Genomic DNA, 27,664 nt, shown 5'->3' with positions numbered 1-27,664 from the left:
TGCAGATTTTTTTTATGACATGCTGTATATATAGATTTAAAGTTTAAGGTTTAAATTTCAGAGTAACTGATAGCCTCTGTTACTGAATTTCAGAGCTTAAATTTGGTATGATTTACATGAATATTTTTCATGAGTTTAAGGAATGCTTAGAAGAATGTCTTGGTTGTCCTGTGGGGAATACTGTCTTACATTTAATGTTTCTTTAAATTTCCACCAAATTGAAATAGTCATAGTATCTGGATACTGGTTATACTGTCTAAATATGGTATCTAATTCCAGTGGCCATTTTAAATAGATTTGGGAGTTTTTTTTTAAGTTAAAGTTAGACTTTAGTACTATGTACCTTTATTTATTTGCTCCTTATTAAAAGTAAAGTTTACTATAAAGTGCATAAATTATATTTATGTGGCTTGATAAATCATTCCAAAGTGAACATAGACATCTGACTTCACCCAGGTCAAGAGATAAAATACTAACAGCATCTCAGAGGCCTCCCTTATGATCCCTTCTAGTCATCACCCACTGTCTCCTCCTCAGAAGTAACTGTTATTCTGACTTCTAACACATATTTCAGTTTTGCCTGATATTGAACTTGATATATATATGGGGTCATGATATTTTTTTATATCTGGCTTTGCTCAATATTATGTTCTTAGACTTTCATGTTGTTCTATATAGCCAAACAGCTTGGATTTTAATCTCTGCTGTTTACTGGCTGTGTGATTCTTCTGCCTTCAATTTCTTTGTATATGAAATGGGAAAAATAATAGTAATCACATCATAAAGTTGTTTTTAGAATTAAATGAGTTAATATCTATAAAGCACTCAATATAGTACATGGCGCTAATGAAACGGTAGAAGTAAATACACTGTACTATTATTACTACTAATAATAAGTAATATAACTTGTTTCTGTTTTAAAAGGTTCTTTAATTTAAACACTGACATTTGTCAAGGTAGTTGGCGTAATTGTTCAATTTCAGATTCATGTAGTGCGTTATATTTAAGTTTCATTATCCTTAACCATTTAAAAAGTTTTCTTAATTACTTAGAAGAAATATTGTAAATCTCCTTAATTCATATGTGACCAGACAAGCTCTTTACTCATACCTCGAGTGTTAGAACCATTCTTTTTCTTACAGGTGCTGTGCTAATTACATTCTGAACCAAGTGGTTTATCTTTTGCTAGAGTTCAGTCTCTGTTCAAGCTTCTGCTTTTGGTGTTTGGCTCTGTTCGGGGAAATGAATATGTAATATAGTCCACTATCCTGTATCCATAAGTTTGGCATCCTCAAATTCAACCATTTGTGGATTGAAAATGTAAAAAAAAAAAAAAAATTCCAGGAAGTCCCCAAAAGCAAAACTTGAATTTGCTACATGCAGACAACTATTTACATAGCATTTACATAGTATTTATGACTGTTTACATAGCATTACATTATATTAGTGTTGTAAGTAATCTAGAGATGATTTTTAAGGATATGGGGTATGTGCATAGGTTATATGCAAATTCTATACCATTTTATACGAGACTTGAGCATCAGTGGATTTTAATATCCGAATGAGGTCCTGGAACCAATCCCCTGTGATACTGGTGGTGGTTTAGTCACTAAGTCGTGTCCAGCTTTTGCAACCATAAATTTTGCAATTTATGGTTTGATTTTAGAATTCAACTTGATAATATAAAGTGTGTCTTGAAAGATAGTTTGAATATCTTTTTCGTTTCTAGTAAACCTCTAGATAATGCCAGTAAGCTTGCTCAGCTTGTTGAAAAAAAGCTTGAAAACTACTACAAGATTGATGAAAAGAGCCTAATAAAGGTAACATATAAAAGACAAATAGTGGTTATGCTTAAAATCTGTCTTATTTCTTTATAAACCAAGGAAACTGTTCATTTATTTTCCAGTATTGATTTGAGAATTTTGATTTGGATATTACTGATTTAAATGGTAGTAGAAATCTTAATAGATAATGTGGCTTAGTGGGGAAGATAACAGTTTTGAATTAAGTTCTTTGTCCAGATCCTGGCTCTGCCATTTAATTTATGTATATATCAATTAGCAAGTTATGTTAAGTTTTTTATCTATAAAATGGGGGTAATAGGAGAATACCTATTTTATAATATAGAGGATTAAATGCATTAATACATAAAAAGTTTTTAGAATAATCCTTGAAGCTGAGTAAATATTTAATAAACATAGTTTTTCCTTTTATCACCAACTCTGTGTTCTTGGACATATTTACTGTGAGTTGTATTTTCATATAATATGGATCATATGATATGTCCTTTGGTTGGTTGGTATGAGGATTAGGCAGATTAGCATGTGTTTGGCACATATAGGAGTTTAATAAATAACAGCTACCACTATCTTATCAAGATAATATAATCAAAGACTAAGATTGGAACCTGGGGAATTCCAGCATTTGGGCTTGGGCTGGAGAGTGAGGAGTCTGAGTAGACTTGACAGAGGTGGTATCAGAGGACTAGGAAGCTTAGTTTAGTGCAATGTGTAACATAAAGAGCTCAGGTAATATCTTCCTTTCATAACTTAGATGAGTTTTAGTGTTTATGAAGCTAAATTCCAAGAAAATAGATTTAGGGAAAGCCAAATGTTATTTTTTTAAAGGAATTTTCACAGTATCATATTATTAAGTAGGCCTGTTAATCTAATTATGAAAGCTTTGGTTTTGTAGTCTTATTTTCTTCCCCTCTTGTGCCTCTCATATTTTTCTATTTTAATTTAACTTCATGTTTAAGAATGTGGAATAAGTCTGATTTTGTTTTCTAAGATATTAAAAATGTGTTCACAGAAAGAAATGGAAGTTTCTTAAGATAATTTTATCTTGTTATTCCAGGGTAAAACTCATTCCCAGCTCATAATAATTGATCGTGGCTTTGATCCTGTGTCCACTGTTGTGCATGAACTGACCTTTCAGGCAATGGCATACGATCTACTGCCGATTGAGAATGATACATACAAGCAAGTATAACTTGAAGGGAATATATAGGGCATATACAAACAGGATAGGATGTTAGCATTTAATGATTTATGCAGGCAACAGAAATCTAAAGCCCCTATAACCTTTTTTATTCAAGGCTGTATCTTTCTCTTACACCTTTAATCATAATCTATTAAAAATATCCTGACTTTGTTAGTTAATAGGTAATTTAACTGCTTTGAAGCTTTTTTGGTATATTTGCTTCCTTAACTATGTCTGCAACAAAAATAGGTTTTAAACAGCTGGAATTGTACTTTTCAGTAAATAAGCCGGGCCCACTACTATATTTATTGAAGTGGAAAACATATTCAAATTGGTTAGGCAGTGATTATTCTGAATTGGACATCCAAAAGTATGTAAATGTGTGTCTTGTCACCATAATGTATTTAAAAATACTAGAATATTAGAAAACTATATAGGATGGTTATTGAGAAGAGAAGCAGTTTTACCAGTTTGGTACCTATTATTGATTTAACTCTGATATAAGCATATTAACTTTAAAAGTAATATCAAATAGTTAAATGAAAAATGAAATTATTTTTCTATTAAGGAACCATCTTATTGTCACCTTTGTATATCATTTATGTATATACATACACACATATATATATATAACATGTTATTTGAGTGTATGTACCACATGCACACATATATATAAAACATGTTATTTGATATCATAATTTCAAAATCCAGATTGGCATTTTTCAGCTAAGAGTTACTGCTTGGAAGTAATAAAAATGAAAATTAGTTTTCTGAAATCTTATGTTTAGTAATTTTTGTAGATTAAAAAATCCAAAAATTTGTGCTAATTATATTTAATATTTTTTCTTAAAACAAATATTGTTTAAACTAATTTTGTATTTTCTCTTGTATTTTTATTTGCCTTCTAGTCAAATTCTGAGTTTTTCTTTGTTATATGTATTAATATTAACTGACAGAGCAACATAGCTATTTTTCTAGTATAAAAGTAGTTTTAAGCAGTTTATTCCGAATTTTCAGAAAGGATGTTATTTATCTCTCTTATCCTTTAGGTCTCTAAACCTACATTGCTCAAGAGATTTGGAAATGACTTAAAGTAATGGACACTAAAGGATTTGGTTCCAGTTTATTGACATTAACTTTCAGACATTTCTAACCTAGTACTTAAAATATTTATCTCCCTAGGTTTGCTGGCAAGGAAAGCAAGATTTAATTTTTTAAGGGTAGTGGAGAGACTTATTTAAAAACAAAAAAATCAGAGATATGCCTTTTCTTGAGTCAAGAAAGTCTAGGGATCAGACTAGAGGGAAGCATGAACTTCCTATGGATTGTGCTCCATCACGATTTTTAATGGAAATAATACAGAGCAGAAATTTCTAAGTATCCATTTGGAGTAATTTCTTGAACCTCTTTAATTGCCTCTCAGTTCAGTAGAACTCATTAAAGCAATCAAAGTTTTTAATGGCTACACTAGTTTTTTTCTCATTGCCTTTCCCAGTTCTTTAAAGGAGATGTGGTTATAGGGTAAGGAAAGAATATAGAAATAGATAAATATATATGTTTGTGAATTTTGTACCAACTCTGAAACACCTTCAGTACTTCATAGACTTCATTAGGGAGTGACATTTCTTAATGGATGTTTGACAATTGTGTTGATGGTTATTAGTACATCAAAACTATTGTTTTGAGCAATTAGAATACAAATTGTTAATATATTCACCCTTGTTAAAGTTGACTGTGGAACACTGAATTTTTGTTTCTAAGATACTGAGATAAAAGTCTGTAATAATGACAGCAAAAAATAACATTGAAAGTAAAAAGGTCATGGTGGGTGTGGCACTAGATTTTTGTTGTATGGATAGCAATATGCCTTAGTTTTGGATAGGTATTCATTATCCTCCTAAAATCTTCAGTTTCTTGAGCTGTGTCTTAAAATTGTTATTTATAAAAACTTTTCTTTTACTTTATCTGGCACAAAATAATCCAAAAGTTTCATACTTCTCTTACTTGTAGATATAAGACAGATGGGAAGGAAAAGGAGGCAATCCTTGAAGAAGATGATGACCTCTGGGTCAAAATTCGACATCGCCATATTGCAGTTGTATTAGAGTATGTGAACCTGTTTAACTTTTGTTCCATATTTAAAAAAAATACTAATTACACAGTACTAATAGTACATTTTTTAATCTTAAGATAGTTTTGTGAATTACACTTTAGAAATTTAAAGAACTTTCTTATAATTTGACAGGGAAATTCCCAAGCTTATGAAGGAAATTTCATCAACAAAGAAAGCAACAGAAGGAAAGGTAAGAGTGTTAATATAACTTTCAAGGTTATGACAAATGTAAATTTTAAAGTTTGTGTAAAATTTTTTATCTTTTTAACTTTCCATTTGAGAAGTTTCTAACATACACAAAGTAGAGAAAATAAACTTTCCTGTACCCATTACTCAGCCTCAACACTTAGCAATATTTTATCTGTCTTGCTACATTTAAAGTTTATTTTTAAAAGACCATTTAGCCAATTGCATAAATGTATTCATGTTAGGGTTTTTAATATTAAGCTATGGTGGCTCAGTGATAAAGAATTGGCCTGCAGTGCAGGAGACCCAGATTTGATCCCTGGGTCGGGAAGATCCTCTGGAGAAGGGAATGTCAACCCACTCCAGTAGTCTTGCCTGGGAAATCCCTTGGGGACAGAGAAGCCTGGCAGGCTACAGTCCATGGGGTCACAGTGTCAGACACAGCTGAGCAACTAACACTTTCACTTTTCACATTCATAATTTACCTAAATAAAATGCACAAATCTTATGTGTATACTGAATAACTTTTTACATACATATATTTGTATTCATACACACACACATGTAAACACACACCATGTGGAACTGCCACCTAAATCAAGATATAGGACATTTCTGTCATTTCAAAAGTTGCACAATAATATCTATGAATAAAGAAAATATAGCCTATCCTTTTGACTCTTTATACATTTTATACTAATTTTCTTGGTACCTCTTATTTGGTATTTTCTTAATACCTCCTAGCAGTAAAATATAGAGTAGATCTGGTGACAGGATATCCTTGTCCCATTCCCAGCCTTGGGGGAAATGTGTTTGCTATTTCATCATTGGGTATTATGGTAGTTTTAGGTTATTTTAGATACATCCTTTGTCAGATTAAGAAGTTCCCTTCTATTCCATATTTGTCAACAGGTTTTTTTTTTTGTTTTTTAAATCAACAGTGAATGTCAGACTTCATCAAATGCTTTTTCAGCACCTATTAAATTATTTTTTCCTTTTGTATTCTGTTCATGTGATGAGTTACATTCACTGTTCTCTAACATTAAACTATCCATGCGTTCTTAGAATTAGCTCCACTAAGTTATGATAACTTATCCCTTTCCTATATCACTGGATTCTGCTTGCTAATATTTTGTTTAGAATGTTTATTTCTAGGTTTATGAGCAATAGTATTTCTAGGTTTATGAGCAATAATTCTTTTTATTCTTGTGGTAATGTTCTAGGCAGTTTTGGTGGCAAAATTATATTGGTCTAAAATAAACTGTAATGCTTTCCCTGCCACATTACACTCTGGAGTGTTTGTGTAACGTTGTCGTTACTTGTCCCATCATTGCTTGAAAGACTTCACAACTGAAGCAGTCTGGGCATGGAGTTTTCTTTATGGGGAAGTCTTTAATTATAAGGTCTTTAATAGGTACAGAGCTCTTCAGGTTTTAATTTTTTCTTGTATCACTTTTGGGATACTGCATTTTTAAGGGATTTGTCTATTACATCTACATTTTCAAATATCCTCTTATCTTCTCAGTGTCTGTAGAACCTGTACCTATGTTCTATTTAATCCTAATTTTGTTGATTTGTGTTTTAGTTTCTTTACTATTAACATCCCCTATTTATAAATTATTAGTATTTCGAAGAACCAGCTTTTGGCTTTGCTGATTTTTCTTTTGTATGTTAGTTTTATATTGAATTGATTTCAACTTTCTTTGGCTTGTTTTACTTTTTCTAACTTCTTGAGTTGGATGTTAAGAACATTGATTTTCAACTTTTTTCTCTCCTATATATATTTAGTTATTTCCTTCTTAACATTATGTAGCTGCGTTTCCCAAGTTTTGGAATAACCTATTTTTACTTCCATTTAGCTCAGAATATTTTCTTATTATAATTTCTTCTTTGACTCATGTGTTATATAGGAATTTTTTTTTTTTTATTTCAAAGAGTTTGTGAGTTTGCTACTTATCTTACTGTTACTGAATTGTAATTTAATTATATAGTGGTCAGAGAATGGAGTCTGTATGAGTTTAGTCCTTTGAAATTTGTTCAGGCTTGGCTTGTGACCTATCATATGATCTGTTGTGGTAAATACCCTATGTGTACTTGAAAAGAATACAAATTCCATGAATGTTAATTAAGCCAAGTTGATTCACCATATTATTCAAATATTCTATCTCTTTACAAATTTTTTATCTGTTTTTTATATCAGTTACCAGGAATGGTATAATGTATGGTTGAAGTAGTCTATTTTAATAATCTTGTCAACTCTCAAAACTGTATCAACTGATGCAGCCTTGTTTAATTAGAATCTATAAATTTAAGATAGTTCTCTATTGAATTTATCTTTTATCAGTATAAAATGTCATTTTAGTTTTCATTTGCAGTATTCTTTGCCTTAAACTCTACTTTGTCTGATTTTAATATAGCCATACCTGCTTTATTTTGACTAGTGCTTTTTTAAACTGAGTTAGAAAGTAAAGTTCCCCTTTATAGTGTATGATTCTGTGAGTTTTGACAAATGTATACTCTCATGCAACCAAGATATAGGACGGTTCCATCAATATCCCCCCATTGCCTTCTGCCACTTTGTAGGCAACCTCTCCACCTTAGAACCACTATTCTTTTTTTCTATTATTATAGTTTTGCCTTTTCCAGAATGACAGCTAAGTGTCATTTACGTCATAACATAATAAAAACAACAATATGGCTTTTTCATTTAATCTATTGCACTTGACATTCATCCATGTGACATATAACAGTAGCTTCGAAATTTTTATTGCTGAGTAGTATTCCGCTGTATGGATATATTGTATGGATGTTATCCATTCACAAGTTGCAGAACATTTAGGTTTTTTCCCAAGTTGATGGCAATTACAAATAAAGCCACTGTGAACATTCAGGTTTTGTGTGAACAGATGTTTTCATTCACTTGTTTAAATAAGAATGGGATTGCTGGGTCATATAGTAAATGTATATTTAATCATGTAGAAAACTTCCAAACTTACTAGTTTGCTGTACCATTTTACAGTCTCACCAATAATGTATGTCATTCATTGTATTTTTAATTTCAAAGATTGCATTTAGTTCTGGGACATTCATTGCATTTTTTTAAATAAAGTCTGATTCTCTACTGATATACTCCATCTTTTCATTCATTTATAGTTTATCTTTTCCCCTGTTTTCTTTAACATAAATATGTTATTTTAAATTCCTTGTCTGCTAACTCCAGCATCTGGATTATTTTGAGTCTGCTTTTATTGACTGTTTTTACCACTTGAGTATCACTTTTTCCTGTTTTACATGTCCAGTTATATATTGTATGTTGGAGCTTGTGGATGCTATATTGCAGAGGCTATTGATGATGTTCTGTTAACAAAGAGTGCTGAGTTCTGTTCTGGCAGTTGGTTAATTTGCTGGTAAATAACCTAGATTGTGTGGAAATTTCATGTGAGGCTTTTGTTACGTTGCGCGTATTTCACTTTTACATTTAGTTCAAAGACATAGTCCTTCCAGGACTGAATGTCTGGGATGTTCACTTAGAGCTCTTTACTTTGTCTGGATCAGAGAATGCCAGTACTGTCTTAGTGTAAAGACCATCTGAAATCTCTGCAGTCATTCTCTGTTAGGCCTCTAAGACTTATGCCCTGTACACATGCAGCTTAGTATTTGGCCAGGGATCCTAAGGCATCTCCTCTACACATCTGTGAGTTATGCTGTGACTGGCTTTTACTCTCTAGTACCCCTGGACCACAAACTCTACCTCAGTAGCCCCAAACTCTGATCTCTTTTTCCTCTGCTCAGAGAGACTTTTTTTCTACTTGAACTCTACCTCCTTTTACTGTGCTTTGGAAAATGTTCCAGAGAAGAGCCAGATGAGTGCAGGGATCACCTCCTGTGCTTCCCTTTGCTCAAGTAACCTAACTTTGAACTATTTTTTAAGACATCCTTTGCTTGAAAGCTGTTGTCTTTTTTTATTTTGTCCAATTTTGGTTTTGTTTATGGAGGGAGAATAATTTTTATATCAGCTACTTTTATCATGGCTGCAACTGGAAACCTCTTGAAATTGTTTTTTTTAATTGGCAAATATTTAGTAAATTAATAAAAATTTAAAACTATAGGATTTAAAAGTTACTGTATAAAACAACTGAATCATAAGTTAGTTTTTTAAAATGTTTGATTTTTCCTAGACATCACTTAGTGCTCTTACCCAGCTGATGAAAAAGATGCCTCATTTCCGTAAACAGATTACTAAGGTAAGTGGTATCATATATAAGAAATCATTTTTAATTTATTAGTCCACCCAGTTCTATAGTCAAGTTTAGCATTGGGTGTCATGGAATACTTGGTATTAGTTGTCCTTTAAACCCTTACTTTAGGTCTGAGAAATACCCCAAATGTCTAAGCTACCCAATAGAATTCTCTATATTTGTTCAAATCCAGCCAAAACTTTTTTATATCTTTGTCTTGAACAGCCAGAGAAACTTTTATTTTTTATCAGCTTAATAGGAAAATTCAATATTGGATTGACAAATCCTTGTTATTATGCTTGCTTCTTTGAATTAATAGTTATATATTAGTAAATTTTAAAGCAATTAAAGCTGTGTGGGCAGGTAAACTATTTTTTGTTTGTTTTTGCTGTTCCAGTCCTTCTCAGAAGTCATTGTCAGAATAATATTTAAATTTTTTTTATTGTATTACTCCCTAATCAAAAATCATTAACGTAAATTCTAACTTTTTCTGCTTGACTTTATGGACTTCACTGGTTTTTTCTCACTTTATTTTTCACTACTTGTAAACCCAATACAAGTTCAACCCTTTCGTTCTGTTTTTTTGTGGTCTATTGAGTATCCCCTTTAGATCATGATAATTTGCACTTTTTTTCCTTTCTTGAGTCGTTTCCCTTGATTTACATGGTACCTCCTTCCCACATAAGCTCATACTTCCCTTCAGGCCCATCTCAAAAGTTTAGCATTATCAGTTACACAGAAAGAAATGAAAATGCTTTAAATAATTGATTTTTTTCTGTTTTTCAGCAAGTTGTTCATCTTAACTTAGCAGAAGATTGCATGAATAAGTTCAAGCCTAATATAGAAAAGCTCTGCAAAACTGAACAGGTAAGTGCAGAATCAGAAACACCTACATTCAAGGTAGATTTCCAGAATTAACTCTGTAAGGTAAAACCTAACTTTTTGCTCAATATAGTGCCCTAAACCACACAATCTCTTTTAGGAGGAGATACACCCACTTGGTATTTAATACAATATTCCTTACCAATGCTAACCAGTAATCATGTTAATAGTAGGCTGTCCCTCCTAATCTGCATGTTTGGTTGAATGGGATGATTTCAATGTTTGGAGCATTAATTCAGGGTAACATTGTTGACTGGCCTTTTTCAGTGGGTGCAGCATTTCAGGTAACACCCTGCAGAGTACTGTGTAGGCACATTTAATTAAAGGCTCCTCTCTGATGCCAAAACTGTTCAAATCAGTATTGTCTAATAGAAATAGAATGCAAGTCATATTTAATTTTAAATATTCTAGTCATTACATTAAAAATGTAAAATGAGATGAGTGTGGTTAATTTTAATAATATACTTGATTTAACTCAGTACATCCAAAATACTATCATTTCAACATGTAATCAGTATTAAAACAATTATTGAAATATGTTACACTTTTTTTTCAAATGTAAATCTTCAAACTCTGTCTTTTTAACTTACAGCACATCTTGATTCAGACTAGAGCCATTTCAAGTGCTCAGTAGCCACATGTAGCTCATGTCTACCATGTTAGCAAAAGTTTAGATTAATGATTTTCTTCCTTTCTGAATTGTTTTGACTTTTTACATTTTATACAGTAATAGTTTACAAGTGATGCTCACATTTCCTATTAAATATCATCAATTTTCCATTAAAATTTGGCAAATTTTAGTAATATTTTTAACTGAAAAATGAATTTAGATCATAGACCACTGACTATATTTCATTTTCATTAAGGACCTGGCACTTGGAACTGATGCAGAAGGACAGAAAGTCAAAGATGCTATGCGAGTACTCCTTCCAGTTCTACTCAGTAAAAATCATGATAATTATGATAAAATAAGAGCAATCCTACTTTATATCTTCAGTATTAATGGTAATATAGATTGTTTATTTTTTAATAAATATATTAAGATAAAGATCAGTTCAGTTCAGTCGCTCAGTCGTGTCTGACTCTTGGCGACCCCATGAATAGCAGCACGCCAGGCCTCCCTGTCCATCACTAACTCCCAGAGTTCACTCACACTCATGTCCATCGAGTTGGTGATGCCATCCAGCCATCTCATCCTCTGTCATCCCCTTCTCCTCCTGCCCCCAATCCCTCCCAGCATCAGGGTCTTTTCTAATCAGTCGGCTGTTCGCATGAGGTGGCCAAAGTATTGGAGTTTCAGCTTTGGCATCATTCCTTCCAAAGAACACCCAGGGCTGATCTCCTTTAGGATGGACTGGTTGGATCTCCTTGCAGTCCAAGGGACTCTCAAGAGTCTTCTCCAACACCACAGTTCAAAGCATCAATTCTTCGGCGCTCAGCTTTCTTCACAGTCCCACTTTCACATCCATACATGACCACAGGAAAAACCATAGCCTTGACTAGAAGGACCTTTGTTGGCAAAGTAATGTCTCTGCTTTTGAATATGCTATCTAGGTTGGTCATAACTTTCCTTCCAAGGAGTACCCAGATCTAAAATTACTTTACAATAAGTGGTTTACTACTGGTCATAAGAGAATCTTAGAAAAATTAAAGTGAAAAGTGAAAGTGAAAGTCGCTCAGTCGTGTCTTTTTGCGACCCCATGGACTGTAAAGTCCATGGAATTCCCCAGGCCAGAATACTGGAGTAGGTAGCCTTTCCCTTCTCCAGGGGATCTTCCCAACCCAGGGATCAAACCCTGGTAGAATCAAAAGTAGTGGTTAAAGTTGATTAAGATAAATAAAAGGAAAAATGTGGAATTGGGAGCAGATTGAAGGTTATATAATTTAAATGTTTGCTTTCTTTAAAAAAAAGCTTTATTCTTGGGTACCTAAACCTAGAAATGATTGTGGTAGCAATTATTTGACTGTGCATTCATTTTTATTTATCTAAGGAACTACAGAAGAAAACTTGGACAGATTGATCCAGAATGTAAAGATAGAAAATGAGAGTGACATGATTCGTAACTGGAGCTACCTCGGTGTTCCCATTGTCCCTCCAGTAAGAAATCGTTCATTCTGTATAACCTTATACATGTGTGTGCGTGGTTGTTTGCATTAAATATGTTTTCTTATGTGGGAATCCATGCGGACAGTCTTCTTAATTTCCTTTGTAGATTTGGTAAGTAAAATATTAAAATTTTTCTTTTCTTTTCCATGTATGAGTAATTTGGACAAATACATTTTTCTAGTGAATTTATATCTTTTAGCTTCCATTGTAATTTGCTATTTATGCTTTTCTTTCTATGATTTATTTATAGCAAAATTTGAAGAAGTCTGTAGAATCTTACTCTTTCCCATCAAGTTTTATATAAGCATTTTGGAGAAAACACACTTTCTGATACTATCATAAATTTTATCATTAATGTACAGAAATACTGTGAAGTTATGTGACTACACCTATTCAGATATTTTTAGTGGACTTTTCCACTCTTAGTTTTAAGTCAAATACAACATAGTATTTGTTGTAAATTAAACATCTTGATAGAAAAGATAAAGAGAGTATCACTAAGTAAAATCACTGATCTTTAGTTTTTTTCCTCTAATTATATTAGTCTCAACAAGGCAAACCATCAAGAAAGGATCGGTCTGCAGAAGAAACTTTTCAACTGTCTAGATGGACACCTTTCATCAAAGATATTTTGGAGGTAAAATTCATTAAATTTTATTTATACTCTGCCCTTTGTAGAATATTTTTTACTCTCTGTCCATTTATCTGTCAGTTTGAGCATATCTTTGGGTCAGGAATTATCTGCAGTACTGAGAGGGTTCACAAAAGAAGGCTGTATCTGATATCAAGGGAGGAGAGGAAGCTCTTGAAAGTTCTCCCTTAAAGACTGCCAATTCATACCACTAATTGCCTCAAAATAAATTTAAAAAGATAAGCACATGCATGCTTTATGAAAAAGACTCTGTTATTTGACATTACTATGTAGCAGAAATATGAATAATTTAGTTGAATGAAAGTTCAACAAAATAACATTTTTTGTGATCACTATTAGAGTGTTAAATTCCAATATTCTTAGAAATGGATTTGTGATTAAAATGTAAACCTCACTATCGTTTGCTTTTATAATCAACAGATGCCTGATTCTTTTAGTACTGTTTGCTTTTAGAAAATAATTTTCAATTATAGGAAATTAGAAAATGAACTAATAATTGCATTATGAGCTCAATAAAGTCATAATCAGATAGTTCTATTTATTCCAATTTGCCTTTAACTTATTAAACATTAATTTCTACTTTCCTTTGGAAATTGTGTACAGTTTATCCCATGATTTTTCTGTTTTGCTTGACTAATTCTATGTCATTTACACATGCTTGATTTAAGATGAAGATTTCAGAGTTTAGACTTTTTTCCCTGCAATGTAAGATTTTTTTTTCCTGATCTGTAACAAGAATGTGGAACTAGGGAGTTTTTCTTTGCTATTGATAGTATTTTAAAAATAAGAATTGACCTTCTCAAACCCTTTAACAAGGATTTACATGTTAAATTCAAAAACTCCACTTTACCTCAGTAGCAACCTAAGGCCTTTGGGGTTCTCCTGAAACTTTGATTCTTCACATCTTGCAGTCTTATTGAAATACTCTAGGACTACGGACAGAGAAGGCGATGGCACCCCACTTCAGTACTCTTGCCTGGAAAATCCCATGGATGGAGGAGCCTGGTGGCTGCAGTCCATGGGGTCGCTAAGAGTCGGACATGACTGAGCGACTTCACTTTCACTTTTCACTTTCATGCGTTGGAGAAGGAAATGGCAACCCACTCCAGCGTTCTTGCCTGGAGAATCCCAGGGACGGGGGAGTCTGGTGGGCTGCTGTCTATGGGGTCGCACAGAGTTGGACACGACTGAAACGACTTAGCAGCAGCAGCAGCAGGACTACGGAGGACCTTGTGTCCATTCCTACTTACTGTTACTGTTTGTGCAACCATGTTCTAAAGCTGTGGTGTTCTAAATTGGTGGTCTTCAAACTTTTAATTATGTATACTTTCTCATAATAAGTGTGATCAAGAGCCTACAGTATGTGGCTATTTATAAACTGTGTAAGTGCTGTACTGATTAAAACACTATACATTTATTTATAAACTATATAAATGCTGTACTGATCAAACACTATGTGTGTATTATATACATACACATAAATATCTTAAGATGTTAACCGTAAAAAGAAGGAAACATTTTTAAATGAAAAAGAAAGCTTCTTCCATCTCATCAGATAGTCTTGAATACACCTAGGCCAGGATGCATGTTTTGTTTTAAAGCCATCACTGTGAAGGGCAAAGACTTCCCTGGTGGCTCAGATGGTAAGGTATCTGCCTACAATGGAGGAGACCCAGGTTCAGTCCCTGCATCGGGAAGATCTCCTGGAGAAGGAAATGGCAACCCACTCCAGTATTCTTGCCTGGAAAATCCCATGGACAAAGGAGCCTGGTAGGCTATTGTCCATGGGGTCGCAAAGAGTTGGACACGACTGAACGACTTCAGCTATGAAAGGCAAGGCCTGGACTCTGGTAGCCTAAGAAGTCTGTCAGGGTTAAGATGGTATTTACAAACCCCTAGCATTCTCGAGATAAAGACCCTGATAAAGTATCTGGGATTTTTACACCAAAGTGGTAACCCTCTAAATAAGAAATGTAGGCATGCAATAAATATTGGTTTAATAATTGCATTAATTTTGTAGCAAATAAGATTTGTGAGTTTCAAAAAGAGGGCTAACCTTATTTTATTAAATATGTATCTTTATGGTCTTTAATTGTAAATATAAGTTTTGAGTTTTATATAAAACAAACAAAATATTGGAGTTTATAGTATCTTCTTGATGGATTTAATTCTTATCTTCCCTAGGATGCCATTGATAACAGATTAGATTCAAAAGAGTGGCCATATTGTTCCCAGTGCCCAGCAGTCTGGAATGGCTCAGGAGCTGTAAGGTAAAATCTATAAATGAAAGTCAGTGAAATTTTCACTGTGATATTGCAGACTAATAATTGAAATGGTACACAGATATTCCTATATTGATAACTCTCCTTGAAGCATGTAGTCACTTAAAAGGTAGTTTTTCTGTAACTGTAACTGTCTTAATGAATCCAGATAAGCAATGGGGCTTCTCAGGTGGCACAGTGGTAAAGAATCCTCCTGCCAGTATAAGAGACTTGGGTTTGATCCCTGGTTGGGAAGATCCCCTGGAGTAGGAAATGGTAACTCACTCCAATATTCTTGCCAGGAAAATTCCATGGACAGAAAAGTCCATGGGGTCACAAAGAGCCAGACACGACTGAACGACTGACATACAGACACACATGCACACATACACACAGAGAGGCAATATGAAAATGTGCTTTATTATAAAAAATATTTTCATGAAACTAGAGAAGAGTTTCTCCCCTTATCTTTTTTTTTTTCCTTCACATTAGCAGATGACAAAATCCTTTTTGATGACTTTTGGTGAGAAAATATTTGAAGCATTCAGAAAGCTGTAGATAGTATTATAATGCATACCCTATACTTGGTGCCCAGATTAACAAATGAATCATTTTAAGTACAGTTCAAGCTTCCTATATATCACTCTCTGATTTTTATTATTCTCCCTTCTTCACTATCTTGAATTTGCTGTTTATCATTGATCTATATATCTTCATACATTTTCTACATATATTTGTATTCTAAACAATGTATATAGAGTTCTGTTTTGTAGGATTTTTCTACTGGTCTTTGGCTTTTAGCAGTTTAACTGTTGTGTGCCCAAGTGGAGTTCTTGTTGTGTTTGTTCTTCCTGGGATTAGTTGAATTTTCTTGGATTTACAAGTTAATTGTTCTCATCAAAATTTGGGAAGTTTTCAGTTGCTGTTTCTTCAAATTTTTTCTGCCCACTTCTTTCTCCCTCATCTGCTTTTGAACCATCACCCAGATGTTGGAACGTTTGACTTTGTCTTATGGGTCACTGAGGCTCTGTTTACCTTTCTTCCACCTTTCTTCTTTCTGTTCTTCAGATATGCTAATATCTGTTGATCCATCTTCAGTTCTTTGATTCTTTAGTCTGACATCTCAAATCTGCTATCGAGCCCATCTACTCGATTTTTCATTTCATTATTGTACTAATCACCTTTTGAATTTCCATTTGCTTCTTTTTTACTTTCCATTTCTCTTTTGAAATTCTCCATTGATTTAACATATTGTTAGCATAATTTTCTTTAATTATTTGATCATATTTATAATAGTATCTTTGAAGTCTGCTAAATCCAACATCTGGATTCACTTAGGGTCAGTTTCTGTTGATGGTTTTTTTTTCCAGCATGTGGATCACCCTTTATTGTTTTCTTACACATCTACTAATTTTTGGCTGAAAATTAGGCCTTTAAGATACTGTTCTGTGTAACAGCAACTCTAAGTTGTTTTTTGTTTTAGTAACTTGTATAGATTTTAAGCTGTGGGATCAATGCCCCTTGCAGTGTAGCCACTGATGTCATTGTAGGGCTTTTTTTATTTTAAATTTAATTTTTTAGCTTGGTTCCTAGTAGTTGCCCTATGTCTGAATAGTTTAGAGGTCAGCCAGTTATCTTGGCAGAGCTTGTATTTAGACACCTCAAGCCTGTAAACCTTCCATTGACCGCTGATCAATCTGATTGTGGGTTAAGGACTGCATTACAAGTCATAGTCAGTTCTTGAGTCTTCTCCCCACTATCCCCCTTTTTTTTTCTTATTTTTTTCCTTGGGCTTTCTCTGGCTTACCCTGGCACAGGCATAATTTGGCAGTCGCTAAGGATGTGGGGGGACTTTGTCTTCTTTGGCTTTCTTAGTCTCAGGGTTTCCCCATTAAATTTCCGGCTGATATGCCGCCTATCCCATCCTGGGACCAAGGTTTGTGCTACCAGTGCCGCAGGTCTTTAAACCAGGTCTGCCTTTAGCAAAGCTGTAGGATTTTGTACTCACTTTGCTTCCTGCCTTGTATCAAGTCTTCCGCCTCAGGCAGTAGAATTGGTGGTTCTCTCAGCCAGCTTCAAGTCCGTAAAGCTACAGTTTTTGCTGAGTTGGAAGAACTGTGCAGGTTGGATGTAACCTCAGGCCAAAAGGTTGCATAGTCACCACCACCATTCTTACCTATATACTAACATTTTTAAAGAGTAAATTCTTCTTAATTTGTCATTTGCCTGTGGTTCATTTTCCCAAGTGATCTGAAATGGTTTTTTCCCCCACAGTTTCATCCAGGTTTATACTTGTTTTCTTGGTGGGCAGTCTTCTGACCATCTTACTCTATCATGACCCCAAGCTATCTTTGTGTTTTTAATCTTAATATAAATGGTGTCATGTTGTGTCTTCCTGCGACTTTTTTTTTTATTAATTAATTAATTTATTTATGGTTGCACTGGGTCTTCGTTGCTGTGTACAGGCTTTTTCTAGTTTGGTGAGCAGAGGCTGCTCTTTGTTGTACATGGGCTTCTCGTTGCAGGGCTTCCCATGTTGCTACACGCTCAAGGTTCATGGGCTTCCGAAGTTGCAGCACGCAGGCTCAGCAGTTGTGACATGTGGGTTTCAGTAGTTGCAGCTCAAGAGCTCGAGAGCACGGGCTCAGTAGTTGTGCGCATGGGCTTTAGTTGCTCTGCGCATGTGGGATCTTCCCAATCCAAGGATCAAACCCGTATCCCCTGCATTGCAGGCAGATTCTTATCCACTGTATCACCAGGGAAGTCCTGCAACTTGCTTTTAAGTATCTCTCAACATTATCCTTGTGATATTTATCCCAAATTGATACATGTATAAATTTTTTTACTGCTGTTTGGTGTATTCTTATATGATTATCACAGTTTATTCATGTATTTTCCACACAATGGAAATTTAGACTAGGTCAAAACTAGCACCCTTCCTAACAATATGCAGTGAGCATTCTCACACATTTACGTGTGTTTGAGTATTTCTTTAGGGTAATTCTCTTGATCTAAGGACCTTTTATTTAGTTTTATTTTTCCCTTTTCTCCTATTTTAGAAGTTACATAGCTTATTTGTACTTTCATAGCAGTTATCTTTAGAATTATAGTACACATCTTTGACTCACCAAAGTCTGAGATTAGTATCTTTGCCCTCTTGATGAACAGTACGGAGCCTTAGAAAACTTAATTCAAATTATGCACTCCTTAAATGTTCTCTTAATTCTTTATTGTTTACCTTATGTCTTTTTTATTTCCAGAATTAATGGTGAGCATTATTTTTCTTAGTTGTATGTGCATGTTAACCAGTCATGTTGTGTACCACTTCTGCTTGCATTCCCTTTTTTGAGCTCAGTTCTATTCTTTTCTGATGTGTATCCTTCAGAAATTTCTTCAGTGTGGGTCTCTTGGTGGTAGGGTCTCTATGGTTTTGTCTGTCTGAAAATGTCTTTATTATTGTTCTTATATGATAGCTTTGAATTTCTAGGCTCATGGTAATTTTCACGCAACACTGAGGTGTTATTCTGCTGTTTCTTGGTTTCCACTTTAGCTCTTGGGAAGGTGTATGTATGGGGTGGGGTGTTTTCTGTCAGTTTCGTCATACTTTTATATAGGTAATTTGCCTTTTCTCTCTGGTTGCTTTTGTCTTTGATATTCTGTACATTTCCCTATTCTATGTCTGCTGCTGCTGCTGCTAAGTCACTTCAGTCGTGTCCGACTCTGTGTGACCCCATAGACGGAAGCCCACCAGGCTCCCCCGTCCCTGGGATTCTGCAGGCAAGAACACTGGAGTGGGTTGCTATTTCCTTCTCCAATGCATGAAAGTGAAAAGTGAAAGTGAAGTCACTCAGTCGTGTCCGACCCTCAGCGACCCCATGGACTGCAGCCTTCCAGGCTCCTCCGTCCATGGGATTTTCCAGGCAGGAGTACTGGAGTGGGGTGCCATTCTATGTCTACCTGAGGGTTTATTTTTATTTCTTTCATTGGGATTCAAATGTATTTCCTAAAATCTTAGGTTTCATATCTTTTATAAATTCTTATTTTATTCAAACATCTCATATTATTTTCATGCCTTGTAATATCTCTCGAGTTTTAATATTTCTTTTACTTTTTGTATTTCATTTTAGAAATTTTTCTTTGGATTTAATTTTCAATTCTTTAGTTCTGTCTTAAATTTGTACCTAAACTGCTGAGTAAGCTGTATTTATTTATTTTTTAGTTTCTGTGTTCATCGACTTTACTTTTCGTTCTTTCTTTCTTTTTTTTTTTTTTTTTTAGAAATTGTCCTTGTTTCTTTTTCATATATGCTTGGATTTCCTTGTCCTTATTTTGTTTGCTTTCTGTTTTACTTTATCGATAATTTTCAACATAGTCTATTTTTTAAAAATAATAAATACTAAAATTTACTAAATTTAACGTGTGACATTCTTTGGGTTCTAATTTTACCGCTTTTCATTTGTGCAGACACTTAACAGTTGCTTATTTCCTCATGTGCTTTGTTGTTTTGGATTCTGAGCTTATTTCAGTACCCAGGATCGAGAGAGTTACCTTCAGAGAGGTTTTGCATGTGCATCTTTCAGCTATGCTTTTAAACAGATGTTTGCTCTTATTTTAACAGGAGCTTCTAGGTGGTTTCTGGAGTGAGAGTTCTAGGATACGGAAATATAATCATTTATGCGTCTTTCACAGTATACAACTATTACAGTGTCTTAGACACACATATGAAACACATTAAATGTAATCCTGTTGTCCTGAAATTTCTATTCAGAAGTTTAAAAATTGTTAGAATCACATAATCATTTTGAGCAAATATTACTGGTTTTTCTTTTGCTTTCTAGATTTATCTTGCCTTTTTTGGACATTTTTAAACCACAGTTGTACTTTTAGTATGTCCTTGATTTATTCTGTATGGAAACCAAGAATGTGGCTTGTTCCTCTTTCACCTTTCAAAACCAGCTACTAAATCTCTTTACTTTTTCTGTTGTTTATTATCTCGTCATTCCTTACAATGGCAGATGGAAATTACCATCCAAAAGGCTAGACTGAGAACATTATTAAAAGTTTACCATGATATCCTATATTGTATGTCTTAGAGGTATCTAGAATATGGTTTCCAAAGTGAGTTTAAGATAATACATTGGATATTATTCTTACACTAGGAAAAGGAGAAGGTTTATTTTACTAGAACACATATATAATTTAGACATATTTTTAATAGATTACATAAATGTTTATTTTAAAATACTTAGTTTTCAAATAAAAGCTCAGAATTTTTACCCGTGGGGTATGGGAACAAATATAGTGATTTTTATGACTTAAAGCAGTGCTACCCAATAGAACTTTCTTACAATAATGGAATGTCCTTTATCTTCACTGTCCTGTTTATAACTACTAGCCATATATAACTGTTGAGCACTTGATATGTAGCTAGTGTGACTGAGAAACTGAATTTTTAATTTTAGTTAAGTTTAAATTGCCTCATGTGGCTAGTGACTACTATCTTGATCAATGCAGATCTAGAGCATTCTAAGGGGGGAGGAGGTAGAAATAACAGCTGTTTATTCAGTGGTTTCCCAGTATCAGATTCCATACAGTGTCTTCTGTATATTATTGCATCTTTTTTTTTTTTTTTTTTTTGCATTTAATCTTGAAAACAACCCTTGAGGTTTAGAGAGAGGTTAAGTTACTTGCTAAAAATAATACAGAATTAAAAAGAAGCAGAATCAGAATTGGAACCCACATTGCTCCTTTTTTTAACCAGCATTATTGAGGTAATTGATTTCATAGTGTTGCATATGTTTAAGGTATACAGCTTGATGTTTTGATACATATACATTGTGAAATCACCACAAGCTAGTTAATATATCCATCACCTCCACATACACATAATTACCATTTTCCTTCTTTCCTTTCTTTTTTTGTGGCAAGAAGACTTAATTAAAATCTGTCCTCTTAGCATATTTCAAATATACAGTGTGGTTTTGTTAACTATAGTCTCCACGCTCTATATTAGATCTCTAGAACTTACTCATCTTGCATGGTTGAATTTTGTGCCCTTTTGACCAACATTGTCTCATTCTCTTCCCCTGCCCACCTTCCCAGACCACCAGCATTCTTCTCTCTGCTTCAGCGAGTTTGACTGTTTTAGATTCCACATATAAGTGAGATCATGCAGTCTTTCTGAGTTTGCCTTATTTTACTTAGCATAATTTCCTCCCTGTTTATTCATGTTGTTGCAGATGGAAGAATTTGCTTCTTTTTTAAGGATGAACAATATTCTACAATATATATACACAATTTTTTTTTGGTCAATATGTTCATTGATGGACATTAGGTTATTTTTATATCTTGACTGTTGTGACTAAAACTGCATTGAACACAGGCGTGCAGATGTGTTGGATATCTCCTGTCTGGATGTCTCAGTACTTCAGCGAGTTCCAGCAAGGGACATGCCCATACCACGTTAGCTCCAAATCAGTACCTGGGCTTCCCCCACCTCCTCTATGTCTTTAAAACTCTTACTGCTGTCTCAATGCAACCCGCCCTGCTTTTATTTAACTTCAGTAAGTCATAGACTTTCCAGGTATACTATGTATTTATCTGAAATAAATAAGACAGGCCCTTAGCTCTGTTTGGGGCTTCCCACATGGCTCAGAGGTAAAAAATCCATCAGCAGTGCTGGCGACACAGGAGACACAGCTTTGATCCCTGGGTTGGGAAGTCCCCTGGAGGAGGAAATGGCAACCCACTCTAATATTCTTGCCTGGAAAATCCCATGGATAGAGGAGCCTGGTGGGATGTAGTGCATGGGATCGCAAAGAGTTGGACATGACTGAGCACACACACACACATAGCTCCGTTTTATAGGTCCACATGCTAAGCTAGATTATGAGTCATTTGTCCAAACTCTCTCAGATCAAAATTGAACTTAACTGGGGCTCTCCTGCCTAGCTCATGGTGCTCCAGTCATACCATAGTTAAGTCATTTTCTTAAAATCAGTGCTGCTGCTGCTAAGTTGCTTCAGTCATGTCCGACTCTGTGCGACCCCTTAGACGGCAGCCCACCAGGCTCCTCCGTCCCTGGGATTCTCCAGGCAAGAACACTGGAGTGGGTTGCCATTTCCTTCTCCAATGCATGAAAGTGAAAAGTCAAAGTGAAGTCGCTCAGTTGTGTCCGACTCTTAGCGACCCCATGGACTGTGGCCCACCAGGGTCCTCCATCCATGGGATTTTCCAGGCAAGAGTACTGGAGTGGGGTGCCATTGCCTCCTCCGAAAATCAGTGCAGTTGGTGCCAAATTTGAGTTTGCCTGAGTTAGGCTCTTTTAAAGACTACAAACAGTATGGCTTTGGAAATATTTTTAACGTGTTCATGTTTATTTTTTTAGTGCTCGGCAGAAACCCAGAACTAATTATTTAGAGGATCGAAAAAATGGGTCTAAGCTGATTGTTTTTGTGATTGGAGGGATTACATACTCTGAAATGCGTTGTGCTTATGAAGTTTCTCAGGCACATAAGTCCTGTGAAGTTATTATTGGTAAGACTTGTGTTTTCCTTTTGTCTATTTTTTTAAAACAAACTCTTAGATGCAAAAATATATATGTAAAACTTTATCTTGTAATTTACATTTAGAACTAAACTGTTGAGTGCAAAAAAATATTTTTTGAATCAGTGTGTTTTATCTGATGTACCAGTTTTTTCCTGGTTGACCTTTTGATGATTTTTTAAAATTACAATTTTGATTTGAGAGAATGAGTTTCAGGAATATTGCATTCTTTAAATATCATTAAATATATCCTTTAAAATATTTCATCCTATCCTTTTCTTGCTTTCATGATTAAATACTTTTTGAAACATTTATTTCTACTACAGAAATATTTTGAAACTTTTTGTGGCTGTGGACCTGACGTTGGCCGAGCCCGTATGGAATTTAGTTTTAAGAATTTCAGTCAAAGCCACTGATACCTAGACTCTCCTGATGTGTGGAGATGCCGCATTTGTACATCAAGCTTCAGTCTGTGGTTCTGCTTAACAGTTCTCTGTGATTGAATTCACGGTGACTCTTGCTGTTCTGTCAGGGGGACAGGCTAACCTCCGATTTTGCTCTTCAGTGTATCAATATATAGTACAAACTGGTAACTACAGTACAAAATATAGTAGTGGGCACTGTTTGTGAAGGGTTACTGAGTGTGCTTAGTGAAGAGGAAGGATTAAAATATTGTAGTTTAGGAAGGCAGCCTACAGAAATTTTGTTAAGCTGCCTCAAGCTACTGCACTTTGTATATTTGAAGGACAAGGCAATATAGTTAGCCAGGTAAAATTGATTTGACTGCTGGCCTCTGAAGATTTATCTTTCCTCTTCCAGGATCCACGCATATTTTAACACCCAGAAAACTGTTGGATGATATAAAGATGCTGAATAAGCCCAAGGATAAAGTCTCCTTTACTAAAGATGAATAACATTTTGGGTGGGGAACAATTTAGAGATTCTTATTAATTTGTTCAGCTAAAATAGATCAAGACATTGTTGCTTTCATGTAATTTAAACTGTAAATATTTTAAGGAATAATGACTTTCAGATGTGTTTCTTAAGGGACTGTTTATGATTACGTATCATTGGATTTGCCATTTTTAATTTAAATATTATTGCTGCTTTGTGGATGATGAGAAGAAATGTTAAAATGCTTTCTAAAAGGAAATGTTTTCAGCTTTGGAACAGAATATATTATAGTTGTGGTTAATTTTTCACAGCCTACCTGTGTACATACTAATTACTTATTAGATACTTGTCTGTCTTATGCAGGAATATAGTTTTTGGGGAAACAATTTTAAATGAAAAGATTATAAAAGTGAAAACTGTAAATTTGTATGTATAATAGAATGATTTCCTAAAAGTGCAGTTTTTCTTTCAACTGAAATTCATGACTTCTTTTATATGTAAAGTAATTCAATCATTAACTGAAATATTTTACAGCATTTACTGTCTTGCCAGATATTTCTAAAAAACACAATTTTATATAATTTTGAAATGTTTAAATTATCAAACAAATAATCATGAACATTTTAAGAAAATAAATTCATACTTACAAAAATTATCTTTGTTTTTTGGCGGGGAGGATGGGGATATTGGGAAACTTTAAATTTCTAAGAGAATTACAAAGAAGGAAAAGAATGTATCCTAATCTTTCCACCAAGGTAACTCCTTTTGACTTAGATGATAATGATGTAGTCTTTGCATAAGGTTGGATAATGTGAGGATATGGGTGTACATGTGTTACACAAAGGGAACCTCTCCTCTCCATTCCCAATCTCTCCTTTTACCTGGCCTCGTCATGTTCTGTCATATAATGGACCCTAATTTTATATATCACTTATCTAAAGAATTTTGCTGCATTGTTTGGGTACATACTTTTGCAAACTTACACAAATATTTCTTTAATGTAAATTTCTAGTGAGGACATAGCTGTCAAAATGTTTGTGCATTTAAAATACTGATACCACCATTTAAAATTTTTATTTAGATAAATCTATCACTTTTCCTTTATGGCCCCCAAATTTGTATTGTACTTAGAGCTATCTTTGCACCTAAGGTTGTAAATTCACCCATTGATCTTCTAGAGCATTTTGATGGGTTCATTTTATTTTTCATAGGTAACTCTCACCATCCTGCCGAAACTGATTTTAGTATGAGAATGTATGCTAGATATTGTCTCTTAGCATTTGGCATTATGTCCCATGCCTCCCCATTCCATATAACAAGGGATGAAAAGCTAAAAAGGAAGTTTTTCAGACTCAAAAGGTAAGTGGGGTTCTGAACAGGTTAGATTCTGCTTGTCTTTATATTTGCATTTGGTGGGGGTTTTGAAGGTAGAAAGGCAGAGGCCATCTGCTGTGGCTGTGCCAGTGGACAGGTAAGTTCCTAGCTACAGTTGTTTGTAGCAACCAGACTGCACGCTTTAGTGTCTGTCACCTGCCTCATGGCTGTGAGGCAGCTGGTGGCACTACCTTCCTGTTCCCTGGGTCAGATTGTGATATGACATGAGACTAAAAATAGAGTCCCAAGTTTCTTCCCCTGCAGCTTTCCCATGATTTTTAAGGACTAAATTCTCTATATTAAAACACTCTCTTCTTAAAATATCTAGAGGAGTTTCTATTCCTTCAGAGAACCCTAACTGATACAGTAGTTAACAGAGATCCATTTTTATTTCTTTCTAAATAGATACCATACCAAATTTTATTGGGCAATCCCTCTTTCCCCAATTAATCTGAAATACCTTGCTCATAAACTAAGTTTGAATTTTGGTCTGTTTCTACATTCTTTTTATTGATTTGTAGTTTGTTTTATTTTCTTCTATTTTATATTTTAAAATTTCTATGGAGTATAGTTGCTTTACAATGCTGTGTTAGTTTCAGGTGTGCAGGAAAGTGAATCAGTTATACATATACGTCTGTCTACTCTTTAGCTTCTTTTCCCATATAAGTCAGAGTTCGCTGTGCTATTCAGTAGGTCCTCATTAGTTATCCATTTTATATTTAGTAGAATATATATGTCAATCCCAATCTTCCAGTTTATTCCCTGTTTTAGAGATTTTTTTTTTTTTAATGTGGACCACTTTTTTAAAGTCTTTTTTTAATTTTTTACAACACTGCTTCAGTTCTGTTGTGGCCTTTTGGCTGCAAGGCATGTGGGATCCCAGCTCCCCAACCAGGGAGCCAACCTGCACCCCCTGCACTGGAAGGTAAAGTCCCAATCACTGGGCCCCCAGGGAAGTCCCTCTAATGTATTAATCATTATTATTTTATTTGGCTGTGCTGGGTCTTAGTCGTGGCACACAGGATCTTTGAACTTTGTGCTGCATGGGGGAGTTTTGGTTAGAGCATGCGAACTCTTAGCTGGGGCATGTGGGATATAGTTTCCCAACCAGGGATTGGACCTCTGCTCCCTGCATTGGGAGCATGGAGTCTTACCAGTGGGCCACCAGGGAAGTCCCTCCCTATTTTAATTCAGGTTGTGTTAATAAGTGGACATAATCTCTATTCCACCCATACCAGAATTACCATTATTTTTTTCAGAAATTCTCTGGGTATTGCATTTTTAAAAAGTGAACTTTAGCATCATTTTGTTAATATCAAAAGTTATTTTGATATTTTCATTAGGTTCATAGTGAACTTATAGGTTAATTCAGGGAAAATACAACCTTAAGAATCATTATTTTCTTTATACAGGTATTGCGTATCACCATGGTATTTTTCATGGTTCCACGTAAGTTGGATCTTCTATCATGTTTTTCAGACAGAATTTTTTTATATATAGGAAAGTTACTATTTTGACATATTAATTTCAGAACTTGCTATTTTACTAAGTAATACTAATAAAATAATGTGCAAATGCTTTATATGTGAGGCAGTTTTTAAGTGCTTATATTACATCATTTAATCTTCTCATTTAATCCTTTGAAAATAGGCACTATTATCATCTCCATTTTAAAGCTTAGGAAAGCTAAAGTATAAAAAGTTTATATAATTTAACCTGGATGACATGTATATGTGGAGAGGAAAGGTTTGACATTAATAAACTTTTGTTTGTTTTTAATTGAAGTATAGTTGATTTACAGTGTGTTAGTGGTGTTGTACTGCAAAATGATTCAATTGTGCATACATGTACACTTCTTTTGGATGGTGAATATTGTTCTCTGTGCTATACAGTAGGACTTTGTTGTTCATCCATGCTTTACATAAAAGCTTATATCTGCCAGTCCCAACACTCTGTCCCTCCTCCAACCCCCTCTCCCTTGGCAACCACCAGTCTAATAAACAGCTTTCTTTGAATGCTGAGCGTGAGAACAGTACACTGCCAGTGAGAAGGCTAATCTTTTGGTGTCTGCATTTTATCTGAGATCTTCATATGCCTTGCTAGCTATCTGTCCAGGGTTAGTACGTGTATGGAACAGATCCGCACTAATCCAATGCCCTGTGACAAACGGAACTAAGAGTGTGATGACAGCAAACGCTGGTCCCTTCAGTCACTTCAGACCTCAGTGGTCCCTGTGTCCTGTCACTCTGATAAGAGATCCTGTAAGCCTACGTTTCATATACATTTTAGACTTAGAGTTGGAGAGACCCCTTTGTTTCTTGAATTTCTTACTGAATTTGAAGATGTAAGGTCATTAGACATAAATTCCTAATATAAACTGATTCCCCACCCAGATTTGGGGATTTTTATTTTTTTGCAGATTTTGGTACA

At 34.5% G+C, this 27,664-nt stretch overlaps 1 protein-coding gene across 2 annotated transcripts in view; it reads left to right on the top strand.

Moving 5' to 3' along the window:
* The window catches only part of STXBP3 (syntaxin binding protein 3), a 50,897-nt gene extending 26,385 nt beyond the window's left edge, over positions 1-24,512 (top strand). For both annotated transcript variants that reach the window (XM_006052147.4, XM_006052148.4), the window contains exons 8-19: positions 1,730-1,820; positions 2,857-2,981; positions 4,993-5,088; positions 5,228-5,285; positions 9,460-9,525; positions 10,306-10,386; positions 11,268-11,406; positions 12,393-12,499; positions 13,053-13,145; positions 15,345-15,430; positions 22,809-22,957; positions 23,786-24,512. In XM_006052147.4, coding sequence (XP_006052209.1) covers positions 1,730-1,820; positions 2,857-2,981; positions 4,993-5,088; positions 5,228-5,285; positions 9,460-9,525; positions 10,306-10,386; positions 11,268-11,406; positions 12,393-12,499; positions 13,053-13,145; positions 15,345-15,430; positions 22,809-22,957; positions 23,786-23,880 — 1,186 coding nt within the window. In that variant the 3' untranslated portion in view covers positions 23,881-24,512. The remainder of the gene's footprint in view (positions 1-1,729; positions 1,821-2,856; positions 2,982-4,992; positions 5,089-5,227; positions 5,286-9,459; positions 9,526-10,305; positions 10,387-11,267; positions 11,407-12,392; positions 12,500-13,052; positions 13,146-15,344; positions 15,431-22,808; positions 22,958-23,785) is intronic.
* The last annotated feature ends 3,152 nt before the right edge of the window (positions 24,513-27,664 follow it).

Source organism: Bubalus bubalis, chromosome 6 (assembly GCF_019923935.1).
Source record: "Bubalus bubalis isolate 160015118507 breed Murrah chromosome 6, NDDB_SH_1, whole genome shotgun sequence".
NCBI classification, from domain to species: Eukaryota; Metazoa; Chordata; class Mammalia; order Artiodactyla; family Bovidae; genus Bubalus; species Bubalus bubalis.
This window is presented reverse-complemented; position numbering and strand designations above follow the sequence as displayed.